At 38.7% G+C, this 17,216-nt stretch overlaps 1 protein-coding gene across 2 annotated transcripts in view; it reads right to left on the bottom strand.

Annotated features, from left to right (window-relative positions):
• The window catches only part of LOC109546206 (protein sickie), a 65,749-nt gene that overhangs the window by 31,683 nt on the left and 16,850 nt on the right, over positions 1-17,216 (bottom strand). For both annotated transcript variants that reach the window (XM_048668051.1, XM_048668052.1), the window contains exons 2-8: positions 14,322-14,503; positions 8,102-8,351; positions 6,995-7,173; positions 6,685-6,941; positions 6,278-6,632; positions 5,680-6,219; positions 5,504-5,626 (exon numbers count right to left, since the gene is read on the bottom strand). In XM_048668051.1, the coding sequence (XP_048524008.1) occupies positions 5,504-5,626; positions 5,680-6,219; positions 6,278-6,632; positions 6,685-6,941; positions 6,995-7,173; positions 8,102-8,351; positions 14,322-14,503 (1,886 nt within the window). The remainder of the gene's footprint in view (positions 1-5,503; positions 5,627-5,679; positions 6,220-6,277; positions 6,633-6,684; positions 6,942-6,994; positions 7,174-8,101; positions 8,352-14,321; positions 14,504-17,216) is intronic.

Below are 17,216 nucleotides of genomic sequence, written 5' to 3'. Positions count from 1 at the left end.
CTCTGGAATGATGTAAAAACGAGCGTTCTTGCTCATTTTGCTTCCGAGAAACATGCAAAACGGGACGAAAAACATGAAATTTTGCAATAATCTTGTGCTAGTTCAGAAGTTATGAATTTTTGGGCACGAGTGTGCATTTGCGAAAAACCGTGCATTTTTGTAGTCGACGAAGTCAGAAATTTTCAGGTTTCAACGCGATTTTAACGAAATTTTCAGCACTGTTGCCCTCGACTGTTTTCTATGAAGGCTATAATTTCCAACTCTTAGCTTGTGCTGGTACGGAAGTTATGGCTTTTTCAGAAAAGTGTGCATTTGCGAAAAAACTTAAATTTTTTATTTGCGTTTAGAAAATCAGAATAATTCAGATTTCGGTGCGATTTAAATGAAATCATCAAGTAGTTTGAGCAGGAAAACTGATGTTTCAATGCGACGCACGCAGGATCATCAAGAATTTCGGAATTGAATGCGTTTTATGAAATCTGTAACTTTCAACTTCCTTGATGCATTGGTGCAGTCGGTCTGAACTTTTTAGCGAGACTGCATTTGCGGAAAAACGTCCATTTTCTTGATTTTTGTTTGCAAAATCAGATCAATTGAGATTTTGCTGTATTTTAAACGAAATCATCATGTATTTTTGAGTGGAATATACTTTACAAGCACTGATGATTTCAGCACTGAATTTTTGAGCAAGAGCGTGTATTTGCAGAACTTTTGGTAGTTCCCTCAAGCCCTCAATTTTCGAACTCTCAGCCTGACCTGGTTCTGAAGTTTTTGGGGAAAAACGTGCATTTGAGAGTAAAAATGAATTTTTTGACTTGCATTTCGAACTAAAGTCGGGAATATTAAAGTTTCAGTGCGACTTATACAAATGTTTCCGAACATTCGGGGTCAAATATTGTATATGAGTTCTGAGACGTTTGAGCCTCGAAATGCATTTTTTCAAGGGTTACGAACTTTTGGGTTAAAAATCACGCTTTCACACGTGCATGCTCAAGTGCATGCTCGTACCTAAAAATGCATAACTTTTTTTCATTCAAGTAGAAACGTGAAGCTCGCTTGCCTCAAGCAGATATTTGATTCTCAAAGCTCAACAATTTTCATTCGAATGGCATCCAATCCTGATTTTCTCCAACTGAATAATAGTGAAGCGTTATTGAGCCCCATTTGTTCTTCGTCAATGTTTTGGTGAAAATCAGGCATCCCAGATAAATTCTCTACAAAGCGGTAAATTGGACAAGAAAAGGTTTTTTTGGATCTCAACTCCAAATTTTTAAAGACAAACCAAATACCTCGAAATGAAATTTTCGACCATTTGTCTATATAGGGTGGTCTCAAAAAATCGATTTTGTTGTTGTGTTTCACCAATTTTACATTGATTCATTTGCCATCCTGTAGAAACTAAATCTGACGCACTATTTTTGCAAAAAACACGCACTAACCGAAAAGGCATTGCACTAAATATCAAAATAAAATCCATTTTATCCAGTTCGAAAGTCCGTCCCAATTTGTCAGTGTAACGTTGATTTTCTTGAGCAGTATAACTTAGGAAATAGTTAACTTTTCGAGCCAAATTTGCCAGAGTTTGAGTTCTTCAGATTCCTCATTAAGAAAATTGTTGTTGACTTTCCAAAGTTACTTAATTTAATTGAAAACCCGACAGTGATAATCAACGCGAAAAACTTCCAAGTTTCCAAGTGAATGCCTTTTGTAGCTTTGCAAACGACACACAATGCGCTTCAGTGTGAGGCTTTTTCCATTTGTTTCCCCGTTCTGCGTAATTTCACCCAAAGAAAGATTTCTCTGGAGCTTTTATTCGTACAGTGTCTTTCACCTTTGCTCTTTCACCCCGTTGAAATACGCACAGTTTACCGCTGGGCGAATGTGAATGAAATCCCCATTTCTTTGCAATTCCGAGATGCTTTTAGAGGCTAAAAATAATTAATTCAGTCCTCGAACCAAAAAACCTTTTACCTGCTTCTTGGTAAAAAGTGGCGTAAATAATAGAGCCGCAAGGGGTTGCAATTAAAACTGAACTAAGCGGAGTTTATTCAACTTGGGAGTCGCTAAACTTTTGACATCTCCATTATCTCGAGGCTGGAAAACAAAAACAAAACTTACGGATTCTTGTCTCCCTAGTAGCACCCCCCGCCGCTTCCCGATACCCCATCACTTTAATGGGGTTGTGCAGGGAATGCAATCCGAAAGTTCCCTTATAGCAACTGATCACAAAATCCACTTTTTCTATTCACATTTCACGAGTTTGGCTCAATAATTTCGTTTGCGATCTGATCAACTTTGGCCAGTCCTTTTTAACTACATTTCTGTTAAGGGGTAAAAACAGTCTGAATGTCTAAGGGGGTTCAAGGAATCGATTTGTGTGCGCATGATTCCTCGGTTGGGCGCTCCAAACATCTGATAGGGACTTTTCTATGGGGGGAACTTACTATAGGGCAGGTTAGGCCAGAGCCAAAAAGTTCGGTAAATGTTCTTTGCACTGCAGTTTAGAAGAAAGGAATTGATTCAAAACTATTTCAACGGCTGCTGTTTTTTGAAACTATTCCTTATTGGCGGAAGGAAGATGAGAACAACGTCTGAAGATGCAGCCACCCGTGCTTGCGAAACGTTCGGAAAAAATTGTTTTGCACGACGGCTTGAAAGCCCAAAAATTCCGCTTTGTTTGTCAATTTTGCCCTTAAATCAGTGTCGTGCCTGAAGGGCTCGGCACAATATATACATTAAGAATTGGTGAGTTCAGAGGTGGTTTGCTCGGAGTAAATGCTCGAAAAACTCAACAGTTTCTAACCGATGCTGCTTGAAACTTCCAGTTCATATTTGAAGATTCTCACGGTTATTTCGAGGAAATTTTAAATGCTCTGTTTAAGTTTGTGTTTCACGTTCAATTATTGGCGCGATTGCTTGAATCTGGTGAGTTTTTCTAGCCTTTGGGCCCTAGAGGAAAATAATTTCAGGATGCGGCAGGAAAATTATGTTTTTCACGATGGCCAAAAACTCACGAGTTTTAGGATATATTTGGTTCGAGCCAAACAACTAAAGACTCCAACTCAAATTCCTCAAATGGACAGCATTTCCAACTCAAAAAAGTGCGGACAGCAACCAGTTCATTGAAAAACACATTAGATTCGTCAACATTTAAGCTTGAACAACAATCTTGGAACAGGATAAATTCTGATTGCTTGGAGCGAATTGATTTATGTTTGCAGCTTTATTTAGTGCAATTCTTTTCCGGTGCCTGCGTGATTTTGCCAAAAATTCGTACGCCAGTTAAAGTTTCTACAGGCTGGCAAATTAAACAATAAATTGATAAAATGTTCCGTTGGAAACAAAAGCGATTTTTTAAATTTTACCACCACAAGCATTGAGATCGACCTCATATCTCGAAAACTGTTTTTTATTTTTTCGCTCGTCTAGTTTATTTACAGGGTAGTCTCAAAAAACCCACGTTTAGCCTTGAAGTTATTTTTTTTCCATATAGCAATTTTGAAAAGATCGGGCTCATGTTGAAGCTAAAACTTCACAGTCGACTTCAGCAAAAAAATCAATTTACCAGGTTGCATAAACGAACGAAATATTCTAAAGGAGACATTACGTGCTGAAAATCTTCGAGACTCACATATTTTGCGGGGCAATTCTGATTTGGGTAAATTTTTGTGCAACCCTGCATATGGAATTTTGGTCTTAAATCGCCCCTGAAGTTTACGCTTCAACATCAGCTCCAGATCGTGCAGCTCGGGCCAAGAGGGAACACGTTATTTCTGCGCAACAAAAAATCGATTTTTTGAGACCACCCTGTATTTAGAACAAATGGCCGAAACTGGAGTTGAAATGCAACAATGAGACAGCAAAAAAACCTTCTCTTGTCCAACAGGAGTTCCCAGAACTTTGCCAAACTTTACATTTTGCACTTGCCGCTCTGTAGAAAATTCATCTGAGGTGCCAAATTGTTGCCAAAACAGTGACTAAGAAAAACCAAATGGGACTCAATAACGCTTCAAACAGTAACTAAATCACTCTAAGCAATCAGAATTTAACCAGTCTTAAAGTTAAGGCAAATTTGGCTGTGAAACGTTCATTTTGTTGAGCTATTTAGACCCAGAATAATCCACTTAGCGCAAAAACAGAAAATTGCAAGGTTAAAATTTTTGCCCAAAAGCGGCTCTTCAAACCCCAGCAGATTGAACAGTGTTCAATTTTCCAACCAAGACTTTCAGCAGTGAAGATGAAACGTTGTGAAAGCGGCAATCTATTTGTATTTGTAAAACATGAAATAAAGAAGATTAAGACTGTTGGGAAACTTCGGCATAAAAATAGAAGTCTTTCTACTCGTTTCATTAATATGTTGAGTCTACATAATCTCCTATTTCATGCTAGTGGCAGATGACAGATTTATTGGACGCTATTTTCGAAAGTGTGCCTCGTGAAGCGTCCAGTTTGTGAATTCTGAAATATTATTTTAAGAAAAATCCCCATAAAGTAAACTGATATTTCCGACTTTTCAAAATTATCTCCCGGCTTATGCAGACGAATTTATTACATTCTTATTCCTAAATTAGTGATCGGAATATTTAAAAATCCAAACCGGTTATTGGGTTGCACTGATCGACTTTCCACGAACAAGTTGAACGCACCCGAAATGAATCAACAGCTTTTGCCCTAATGATCTTAAACCCAAAATAACTGTTTCGCAAATCCACTTTGCAACGAAACGGCACAATAGCAAACGCTCCCCACAATCCCCAAATTAAATCTCCCCGAAATTAATCCTTTCACACAAGAGACACATTGTATTTCCTGCATTCTCCTGCTCCCTCTTTTGCGATCTCCCAAACTTTAAGCCGCTTACCAAACCGATTTTTCATCGTATTTCCGAATTATGTTCGATGACAAAGCGAAGCTTTAGAATTATTAATATTTTTAGCATTTGGCTAAGCTCAATTGGATTGTCGCCTGATTTGGCTAAGCAGTTTCCAATTGTTTTTTTTAGCTTGGCAAAAAACACCTGCTTTTAACCGAAGATTGGCAATGACTGTCCAAAATCTTTCAATACACGATTATTTGCTAACGCATTTTCCTCAAAGCACGCGGGCTCTTTGTGGCATTAAAATCCTTTGAAAATCCCCATCCGGCTTTCCAAACACACACACTTTCCCCAATTTATTTTCATTATTCCATCATAAATTTCACTTCATGCCATTGTACCCTTCAATAAACACACTGTAATTTTCCCTTTTCGCACTGTTTTCTTCACGGATGGCCAAATTGTTACATAAATCACTTTAATGTACTGCAGCCGTTGCAGGTAAAATCCTGCAGAGTTTGAGGGAAAAGCTTTAATCGGACGAAATCATTCAGGGATTGCTTCGAGCGAAAATCGAGTGACTGAGAAATTGGTTTATATTAAAAATTTGTTACTGTTCTATTTTGCTTCCTATGAACGTTTTTCTTTCATTCACTAGCAGATTTAGGGTAGATTGAATCTACTTACCCATTTTGGGCAGCCATATTCTGCAACCTCCGTGCATAGAGAACGGAACCGCCTTCTGATAGATACCCATCGGAAATATCTATCGGGTTTGTTCCCCTTAACAACTCGCCCTCAGATAAATATCTGGAACCAAACCCACTTTTAGTCCCCAACTCAAAATCTCTACCTAAACGTACCCGTTTGCTAAGGAGATATCACAATAATCGCCTTCTCCGGAACCCCGACCATACGGACTCCTCTGTCGTCCCGCTAAAGTAAACGTGCTGCAATAGCCCCTTAATAGAGGCCTCATCGGCTCAATACTCAAATTATCCCCAGCTCCCTCCTTAATATTATCAGGTACATCCATATTAAAGGCCATTAGGCGATGGTGGTTCAGATTGAAGTCATCCTCATCCACTGATTGGCCATTGTGATTGGCTTTAAAACTATCAGGCTGGCTCAGACTGCTCTGTTCTCTTATATGTTTCATCGTGATATTCTCTATTCTATCCAGCGACTCCTGGCTGGGCTCTACTTTGGATATGGTTTGTCTGATATGGTTTGGAATCGTTGTCAGTCTTGGGCTGTCCACTGTTCTTTCTTTTGTGGGCGATGGTTTGGTTTTGATGGGACTTTCCGTTTCCTGAGCTTCTCTGAGCGGCTCCAGTGGAGGATGCGGGACACTGTGATTGCGTTCTGAGGCTGCATCTGATAGATACTGCAACGGCTCCTTTCTGGAATAATTTCCCCATTAGAAAACCTCTTGGTGGCTTACTCAGCTGGAGTTTGTACCTGTTGGGAATGGGATTGCTGACATGTTCTGAGCAGCTGCTCTCACTTGAGGGCTTGTAGATAACAGAACCATCGCTCGAGTTGCTCTGAGGGCCTGTGGAGGCACTATTGCTGCTCTCAGAGAGTTGAGTGTCTTTGCTGACGTGGTTCTGGCTATCCTTGAGGACTTGGTTGGACAGTGGGCTGTTTTCTCTGGAGGCGCTGGGTGGAGGTTCCTTTGGAACCTCGGCTTTCATTGGGGAAACCATTGCAACTGCAGGCTTGGGACTGCAGATGGAATGTTGCGAAGGTTCCCGAGATAGGGGGCCTTTTTGGGAGGACATGCTTGATGATGGACAGACAGGCTTGGTGGTTCCTTGAATAGAAAAAAATTGGCAATTGCCCTACAGAAAAAGGCAGGAAATTACCTTTGACTGCTAAAGTAGGCTTGGGTATTCCAGTTCCATTTCCAGCTGATTGATGGGCAATGGCTTTGGTTTCCTTGAGGGCTGATACCCTCACTTTGGGCTCAGTGAGTTTACTGCCAGGCAAACCCGCCACTTTATTCGCATGCTTTTCCACTTCCGTTGCTATTTTTGTCCCCCCGTTTTGGTATGAGGATTGGGTTTTGAGCCCATCTTTCTTCGCTGGGTTGGGGCTGTTTTTCTGAAAGGCGCTTTTGGCACTAGCGGGAAATGAGGTTGAAAAATCGAAGAGTGTTTGCTAGAGGAAACTCACTTGGGATTAGTGGTGAGTTTGGTGGTTTGCTTGATCCTGGAAATGTTCTTTACGGGTTTGGATTCGGCGTTTGCATCCAAGGAAGCGCTGCTGTCGCTGCGCTCACTCTTTGCAGATGAAACTCCACTGGAGGAACTGGTTCTTTTGCCGTTTGTGCCAGTGGAAGGCTTTTCACTGTTCTGGAACAGGGAAAGTCGGTTGAAACAGTTATTTTATGTTACTTGTTGTTGTCTCGAGTCAAGGAGTAAGAGTTTCTTTGAAATGTGATGATTAGTCGGAAATTTAGTGCGAAAAAGAGTAAAACTGCGTTGGGAAAAGAGCTGGAAAATGTTCAAAGCTTTTTTCATCTTTTTGTCAGTATGAAATGGAGCAGCGGGATTTGGAGTTAATTTTTCTTATATTTTGAAAAACAAGCAAAAAAGTCGTTAGCTTAACAACTTTTGCTTTAATAAATCGAAGATGAGAAGATACGAGCCCACTTCTGAAGATTCCAAATCGTCCCCACAAGTCAGCAATTATTCCAACATTTTTAGGAAATTTCAGTTGAAAAGCCGAATAAAGTTGACAAGTTTTAGTTTGACTTGCTTCTAGTACTGTATACAGCGATTTTAAATTTTTTTTCCAAAACATTTTTCCAAGTTTAGTCAAAACTAATACATTTTGAGGCGTAAAAGTGCCAATTTGGAACGTAGCATCGCGGCGTCGTGGTGCAACCCCCATAGACTCTAATGGGTGCAAGTGAGACTACCGAGGCCAAGTACGTTCCTGAGTGCAACAATCGGTTTTATTCCAGGAATCATTCGAGTCACAGTTTGAGCCCCCAAAGCGAACGCATCTCTGAAGATGCTAGCCAGGCGTGATGGCGAAACGTTAGGATGCATTTTCTATTGACGAGGAAAGTAATAAGTAACGTTGGATTTCAGTAAAATGTGATTAAACATTATTTTCGTCACACTCATATTAAAAAATCATACTGATGCTTGAGCGGGAAAAGAACACAGAAGATAATGAAGCATTAAAGACCGAATTTACCAAAATGAAGAAACTTTTTAACTTTGCATCATTAAACATTGATTGATATTCCAGTCCAGAAATATCAATTCTCACCTTAAATAGCTTCAGTTTATCCAACATAGAACCATTTTGAGCCACAGCGCCCTTTTGACCGGATTGATACGGACTGGCGATTTGGGAAGTAGGAGGAGCACGAGGAATCATACTTAGAGCTGGACTTGTGGCTCTGGAAGAGCCAGCAACCGGACGTACTTTGTCTGGAGGACATCTTCGAGCCGGTAGAGCACTTCCTGGCAACGGTATAGAGCTGGTTGCGCCTCCTTTGTGCGGTATGGCCGAAGATCTGCGAACAGAAAACCTGCATTACTGCCGGTGGAAACAGCTGATGTAAACAGATTTTATTCTTCCAAGTTGAACGCGTAAATGCAACGTGAAAGGTTGAAGTAAAAATATCGAAACCGAAATGAGGCGATTTTTGGTCTAAATCCGGGGTTATACAAACAAATCTGAGTATGCGGTTTGTTTGTCTATCTGAGCTTATACTAAGGCCGTAATGCCGGTGTTATAAATACAACGATTTAGGCAGTGGCGTTGAAGAATCGACTGGGAACTAAAAATAAGTCAATTCTTTGCCACATAATGTGCAGCTCCAATGGGAAATAGAGCCGCTCTTTGAGTATATTCCTGCTTCTAATTAAACACCTGCCTTATGGGACCATGCAGTATGTTACAGCTGCCACTATGCATCGACCGTTTACCAAAGCCCCTTAAGTGAGTATAAAAATTCGAATGCATCAAATAAATATCTGGAAATAGCCTATCAGATATTTTAAGATGCACTTTGATTAATGTAGGTGCTGTTCGAAGTATCGCTTTTCTACGACTGGAAACAAGGTTGAAAATTCAGTTACCCGAAGACAGAGGATTATTTAAACGTTTTCAGTTTAGGAGAAAATTTTCAATTATTTATTCAATCAATTTTTCTCCTCTGTAGTGGCCTGACGGTACATGCTTTGGCACTCTAGCAGGAAAAACGCCGACATGAACGATCAATTCCCTTAGTCCCAGCTTTAATTAACGAAACTCGCACTAAACAGAATGCATCTAGATCCAGCAGAGCAATTTAACGGCATCTCTGTTTCCCGAAACGCGAGACGCGCCAAATGCATTTAACAGGCAATAAATCAAATATGGTGCATTGAAATTGGGGTATAAATTCATAAATCATTGGCCATCTGATTAAACCATTTTAGTTAACTGGAGGCTGCATTTGGTCAATTCATTCTGCATTGACAGCATACATTTTGAATGTATTTTTAATGAATTTGTCTATGCCTATAGTGATGCGTATACTAAATGCTGATTCCTGCCTAGGATTTGCAGTTTAAATTTTATTTTTATATACTAACAGTTTGGCTCGCCGCACTTCCGGGGATGTTGGCAAACTTCTGGATTTCCGGCCTCCCGAGTGGCTGTTTCCCATTTTGCACTTTTTTCACTTTTCCGACAACTTTTCGCTCATTTTCCAGTCAACGACGATCGGTGGACTTTGGGCTATGCTGATGTGAAAAATATCGATCTTCCATCTTAAACCTATGCAGGACACTAACCTGAAAGCTCCCTCATTATGAGCAACCCTCTTTTTGCGACATCATTTGCTTCCACCCCCTTAAAGTAACACCCCAACTTTCAATTGACCAATTTTGCTCAACAGATTACTCATCACGTGGATTTTAGCCCGAATTTTATTTAGCTGTTTATGCGTTATTGATATTTTTCCAGCTTTGTCTTAAACAAGATTATGCCTCGATTATGTACTTGAGCTTGAGGTTTTTTTAAATTTTCAATCGAAGTACTCGCTTCTTTACCACTTTAAAAACCCTTTCAGACATTTAGTTGATGAAGATTTTTTAGAAAAAAACTATCAATTTGTGTTTAAGACGTAAAATCTGTTTTTATTGTTACTACTGAAGGAACAGGAATGGTTTTTCTAGACACTTTTCTAGACGTTTTTTTACAAATAAAAAATGCAATTTTTCATTTTGCCGCCTTAATTTGCTGAAATCGTTCACGTTTTAAGCACCTGATTCCAAATTACTTACGCGAAAATACTCAATTAAGCTTTTGCGCCTTTCGACATTTTTTGCTTAAAATTGCGCTTCCTGATACCAAATCTCTTCAGCAAGTCAGAACCATTTCCAAACTGTTGATTTTCAATGGCAGCAAATGATGGCAAAGGGAACCTCCGGGCACTTTTAACCGAAAAACGATTTTTTACTGCAAATTTTTTGGATTTTTCTCTTCACCGAGCCGCGCATTTCTGATACGATCGTGTTCGCGTTCCCGACACCGATCGGCACGTGCATCCAATGGAAACGATTTTCGGAGTGCCCGAATCTCAAATGCACTCAAATTCGGCGTGTGCCACCCTAAACATTTTGTGGGAAAGGGATTTATCGCTCGCGATGTTGCCATGATCTTTGTTCCAGGATACTAGGGATTTTTTGTACAGAAAAACTCCCTAATTAATTCGAAAAACATTTACTTCGCCTATAAATTTTTCTATCTTTCACTTTCGATCTCTTGGGCAATTTTTTACTCCTAAAAATTTATCTTTTCTTCACTTTTCATTTCACCTTCATTTAAACAATCTGTGCCCGAGAAGTAAGTAAGTAAATTTTTACAAGCTTGTAGATTTTCTTATTCGGCGATCAATAAATATTCATTGAAAGCTTGATACTGGTGAGTTTCCCGGGATTTACGCCGTCGTAAAAACAAAGAAAAACTCTTTTTAGCTTTTTAAAAGCCAGAAAAACTCAACCGATTCTAAGTGATTTGTTTTGCCGAGCCCTTCGGGCACGACACTAATTGAAAAAAACAAAGACAAAATTGTACCGTTTTTTTGGGATCTCAACCAGTGTCGTGCTAGAAGGGTTCGGCACAACAATTGCATACAAAATTAGTGAGCTTTTTCGTGCTTTTAGGCCGCCAATGAAAATAATTTATTCCAGACGTTTTGCAAACTCGATCTTCATCTCAAACTTCTTCTCTCAAACTCTCTTCTTCTCCCATCTTCAAAGTGGTGCTGTGTTGACCAGACATCCCCTGAAGATGCAAGTCGCTCGTGTTTGCAAAACGTCGAGAACAAATTCTTATCCACGACCCAAGGCTCTAGAAAATTTGTAGATGTAAGTGTTTTTCAGTAAGTAATAAATGTAGTTTGAGGTAATTTTTCAAATTGACAACAGTGCAAAATCCCAAATTGGCATCTCCCCTTCCGGTAACGGTCTACTTTGCTCCCGTGTTCACTTCAAAATTCCAATTTCTTTTCGAATTGGACGGAATTTAAAGCTCCACTTGAATTCAGCCCTCAATTGCAATGCAAATTAACCGAATAATTAATTAGTGATCAGAATATAATCGGTTTATGATTAATTAATTAACTCCCAACTTCTTCTCCTTCATTTCGCTCATTCGCTTCCATCTACGGACCCCTGGAGAAAACATTGTATTTAATATAAAAGACGCAAACAATTCATGTTTTTTTTCTTTCAGAAAAGACCATTTACGCGGATAATGTCACGATTTTGCCCCTGGATAACATTTGATATTAAATGGATATAGTAAACACCTCACGCGCGATATCGCAGAAACACTTTTATTAGAAAAAGGGGAAAAGTGTCAAGGGACGGCGATATCTGCAAACAGATGCCAAGCACAGACACGAAATCTTCTCGACTTGGCTCTTGCGGAAAAATTGGTTCAACTTTACCAATAAAATACCAAATGGAGATAAAAATCAGCAGCGTAACCTGGAAAGCATAGAATTTCAACCGTCCTTCACTCCTTACTATATTGATAAATTCCTTCAAAAAAATATGCTCAAAACATATTTGTTTCACTTTCAATTTCTGCATCTTTGTGACTTTTTATTTAGCTTCGCTTTTAAAAACCTTCTCTCTTTCAATCCAAGATCCTCTCCCTAGGTGGACACGTTGAAAGTACTTGAGCAAAAAAAACCACACAAAATGGGGTTAAAAATCAGGTTTAAACACTCAAACTCCGACGCTGCTTTCCAATAAAGATAAACTTTTGGTGGCAATACATTATGGTAATCCAGTTCCCATTCTCCGAGAGGCAAAGAGATATAAACTTGGCAAAACACCCGTTTAGTTAATCTGCACCTTTAAAACTCTTTCACCCCGGTGATCGAAAGAAAGTCAATGCAAAACAGTGAGTTTGAGTTAAGTGAGAAAAAAACCTGTTTTCGCTCAATTTCACCCTTCGATGCCACAGAATGTGCCGGCAAAATGTATTCCCGAATTCTCGTAAAAAAGTCATAAATTTTTCGGCAGATGTTCCAACAGGGACCTGTTTTATTTCCGGGTGTTTTTAAAGCTTCCCCGTTTTCGCTTTTTTGCCTCGCTACTGGTAAGGATGGACCGTTTTAAGGGGAGATTAGCCTCATTTTTTACCTTAATTAAAGCGTTAGTCGACATCCTGATAAATCTTTTGGGCTTAACGTTTTATCTTTAACTTTATCAGGCTTTATTTCGACACGAGAAAAATTCGCCCGGTTGTGATTTGTTGCAAAGTTTCCAATAATTCTTGAGACCTGGAAATCTTGCGTTCACTAGTCGATATGAATTTGCTCGGGAATTCGTATTAAAACGGTGGAACAGCGACGCTAATCATAATTTAGCCTCCCAAGAGACAAATAAATAAAACTTAATGATTCCCTCCAGGGGGACGAGAAGCAGGATCTCATTACTTTCCACCAGTCTGGGGGGAATTGTTGTTCTCGACCCTTTTAGCTGCTTAAGTTAGCACATAACATCTTGCAAGGAGTGTTTGAATTATTAAAAAGTGTTTAGAATTTTAAAAATCCGTGATTTTCGAGTTATTAATTCTCGTGCACGCACAATCGGGACTTTTATACACACCTCTAAAATGCTAGTGAAGGCCTAAAACCTGAAAATTATCATTTCTAGCTGGAAAGCCGTATAAAATTGAGTAGTTTCCCTAAGTAGATATTTATTCAGACAGTTGGGTTCACTCTAAGACTAAACAAAGTAATTCATAATATTCGCTTAAATTTGCCGTGTTCAAAACTGGGTGATGTTGAAGCGTGAAGGCATCAAGTTGGAACGTAGCAGTTCGCAGTAGATCTTGCGTCTTTTATGACTGCCATGGGTGTGAGTGAGACAGCCGATGCGAACTACCTTCCTAAATGTTTAACTCTGTTTTATTTGATCCACTCGAATCAGAGTATGAGCACCTCACTTCTCTGAGGATGTTAAATTAAACAATTAAACAAATTAAAAATTCCCCTTGCTCAAACTACAGCCGCAAAAGCTTCTATTTCTGAAACTTTTTGCTCAAAAGTGCATTTTATCGGGGAAATATTGCCGTTGTTTGGGTCTAAAAATGCGAAAACGATATCACGTTTCAAATTCACATTTATTTCCTGCATTATGCATTATTTCACTGGCAGAGAATGTGCTCGCTTTACAACCGGAATACAACAAACCAGACTTTTGAATGATAAAGCCGCGTTGTTTTTTCTTATTGTCGAATCCCATATTTTATATTCCTCTTTTCAGTCTAGGCATTGTATTATGTAAAATATGTGGTGCGATCTGTTTTGCATAATAATGTCCGGAAATTGGAGAGAGCCAGTAGAGTGGTTGCTTTTTAAAATCATTGTTTGGACATCAAATGAGAAGAAAATGTACAATTTTTTAAATGAGAGAAATACATATAAAGTATGCTAATAATACATATTAAGAAAGAAGGGAATATTTGGTTTAATGATCATAGAAAGGTAGTCAGTGAACGAAATAACTTCGAAGTAGAGAAGTAACAAAAATAAGTACAAAAAAGTCACTTAATCGGTTCACTTAGATGGATTACATAATCTGATGTCGATGAAGCGCATTCGCCAAATAAAATAAAGCTTTCTGTGAGCAAATCTGAAAATGGAAAATCATTAGACGAAATACTGAAATAATCTTTTAAATCGGCAGAAAATTTAACAAGATGAGTGGAAAGCATTTGAAATTTGGCCAAGTTCGAAAAGTTGGTACTTTTTGCTTTGGCATTACAGTAAATAGAATGTTAATTTCGGGTGTTTTCCAATATATTTTTTAATAAGATTTGTTTCTCAACTTTGTTCTAGTCAACTGCTCCTGCCGTTCAAGTTTGCAGGTTTTTTCTGCTTCCCATGCGCTTATTAGTCGTGCATTCACCAAAGCACGCACTAACGCATTGACTCTGCTTGAAATTCCTGCGGGAGAATAAAAGTGTTGCCTACCGGTTGGGAGTCATTTCCTGCTGCTGCCGTGCTTTCGTTGCCTGTTTGTGTCGGGAGAGGGCGAAAAAGAGCGCCAAAATAGCCTTCAACTTGCCATCCCTCAATTCCTGTGCGGAAATTCCCTCTATCCCTTGGATGTGCAACGAGTGCAAAGTGGTGAGGCATAAATTGATGTTATCCAACTGAAAAAAATATAGAATTTTTATTTTGACAAATGATATTTTTTTTTTATGATTTTGGGAAATCTTTTGGAATATTTACAGTAAAGTGTCTTCTAGAGATAGTGAAATTTTCAAACTGCTAAGGAGAGAGCGCAGTTGGGTAGAAACATCAATTTTAAGATTTTTCTAAGCTACCAAAAATCAGAATTCTGGCAAATTCTTATGAAACTTTCGGCATGTTTAGAGCCAAATATCGTCTAAACACAGTGACAATTTTGCATTGCTACATGCTTTAATTTGGATGATCCGAATTTTTAAAGGAGAAAACGCAGATGGGCAAAACATTCATTTCGAGACCGATATTTACTAAGCTGCCAAAAAATCGGAATTGTTGAAAAATTTTAGGAAACTTTGTCCTTCTTTAGAGCCGAGTATTTTCTAAACATGGTAAAAATTTCGTCTTGCTACTTGCTTTATTTTGAAAGATGCGAATTTTTGAAGGAGGGAGCGCATTTGAGAAAAATAATAATAAAGTGTGAAACCGATATTTTCTAAGCTGGCAGAAATCAGGATCTTAATCGACTTTTATGAATATTTCAGAATTTGCAGTCAAGTGTCTCCTAAATGCAGTAGAAATTTCAAATTGATACTTTTCTTAGTTTCGAAGATGCGAATTTTCAAACAGAAAGCGCAGATTGGCAAAAACAACTATTTTGAGACCCATATTTACTAGGCTGTAGAAAATACAAATTCTCGTATAATTTTATGAAATTTTCTGCGTCTTTAGAACCAAGTATCGTGCAGGATTGTGAAAATTTTAATTGAGATTTGCTTTAGTTTTGGTGATGCGAATTTTTAAATGCGGAGCGCATTTAGGCATAACCGTAAAGTTTGCGACTGATATTTTCTAAGCTGAAAAGAATCAGGATTTCGGTGGATTTTTTAAAGTTTTTAGCGTATTGCAAGTCAAATCTCTTGCAAAGATATTAGAAAGATCAACTTCCTACCGAATTTACAGTGGTTTCAGATACGATTTTTTTAAAGAACGAAATTTAGTGAGCAGGAATTGAGGCGTATTTCATGTAACGTTCGCGTCCTTAAAACCAAGTCTCTTCCAAATATGTTGAACATTTCTAAACGCAGTTGCAAAGCCTATTTACGTTTCAACCGCGGTTAAACAAATCGAATAAATAATAACAATCCAGACACATAAATAAATCGTCCGGAATGGACCTCGATTTGTTTATATTAGCTACACAAATAAGCCGTTTTGTCGTGTCGCAGACTCATAATTTCAAATTTAGTCCTTACGACACGGAGTCCTCCTGATCCCGGAATTGCTGGCTGTGAGCGGTTGTTAGCAGGACAACGGCATTTTGCAGGAATATCGGAGATTCAATAGCAAAGTGGACTCAATTACCGTAAGTGGCGAGCACTGTTCTCCATCCACCAGGCTTGATAATGGCTACAGTTCATTTATTCGATAGTTTGTTTGGTTTCGAGATAGATTTTGAGGAAGAACCGGATTAAGTTCATTTTCGAAGCAAATTTCATACTTTAAAAAGTTTTTTTAGCAGGAGAGTTTTAAACTTTCAATCTCAAAGATAGGGAGAAGAGTAACACACACTTCAATGTGCATTTTTTTCCGTTAAGTGATTAAATAATTAGTTAAAAGGTGTGATTTACATCTGTTTGTCATGATTACTAACTCATTTGTTTACGTGCATTGCACAATGGTAGAAAGTAGCCCACGGACTCTAATAAGGCGCCACGGGAGCGCATAAAGCCACCATGAGGTTGGTTGCATTGAGCACGATGAATATACCAATACCCAGCTGGTTAATGTGTACGTTACGTTGTTTATGATTATTTACTTGGAAAATTATTATTATTAGCTGAAACGGCTGCCCGCCGATGGGCTTACTCAGCTTGTTGCCGGTTTCTAGGTCTTCACTAGGTCATAATCGTTATTATGGTGTAAATTCAACTGCTTACTAGCCACAATGACATTTTTCCCATTATGGTCTAATGTCATGCTTTAGAGACTTTGCAATATCAATTTCTCATGATAATATTTGTTCACGTGCAGTTGCAGGCGAGTAATTGCAGTTTTCGTATCAGGGAAGCCAGATAAAGCAATAAAAACAGTTGCTGCCGATTTTCATGATTGTTTATGTTTATCTCAAATCGCCATTCGTCACAGATGGCTAAATTTACATACATTTTCAAGGTTGCAATTGGCATGACGTATTTATTTGCAAATTGCCTGCCACCGTCTACAGATATACAGAGCTTAAAAAAATATACATGGTTTTAACACGGCCGTTATTACGCTGCTAAGACTAGAATAGCACGCATTTTCTTCAAGCAATTTTTTCTTTGTCCTTTCCTCCTGTATCACCCGGCATTTATCCTTAAAGGAACCATTGATGGAGTCAATTGCCCATTTGTTTCAAAAGAGGATTTTTCACTTTATTCAGTTGAGTGCAAGGGCGGATCCAAGGGGGGGAAGCAGGTGGGTCACGACTGAATCGACTTTTCAATTCTCTATCCAACGATGTCAAAACGAATTATGTGGCTCGAATGGTTCTTGAGCTACTTCGAAAAAAGCAGCGTCATGTTCAAGTGGATTTTGCAAATCAAAAAAAAACCACGCAAATCTAAAACTTCTTGAATTCAAGCATTTTTTGAGAAAACTGCCAACATTTCCCCATCCATGGTTCACTTTCTAAAA

This window comes from Dendroctonus ponderosae, unplaced genomic scaffold (assembly GCF_020466585.1).
Source record: "Dendroctonus ponderosae isolate FM_Combo_2020 unplaced genomic scaffold, Dpon_F_20191213v2 Dpon_F_20191213_7, whole genome shotgun sequence".
Taxonomy (NCBI): domain Eukaryota; kingdom Metazoa; phylum Arthropoda; class Insecta; order Coleoptera; family Curculionidae; genus Dendroctonus; species Dendroctonus ponderosae.
The sequence above is the reverse complement of the archived record's forward strand: the minus strand, read 5'-3'. Positions and strand labels throughout refer to the sequence as shown.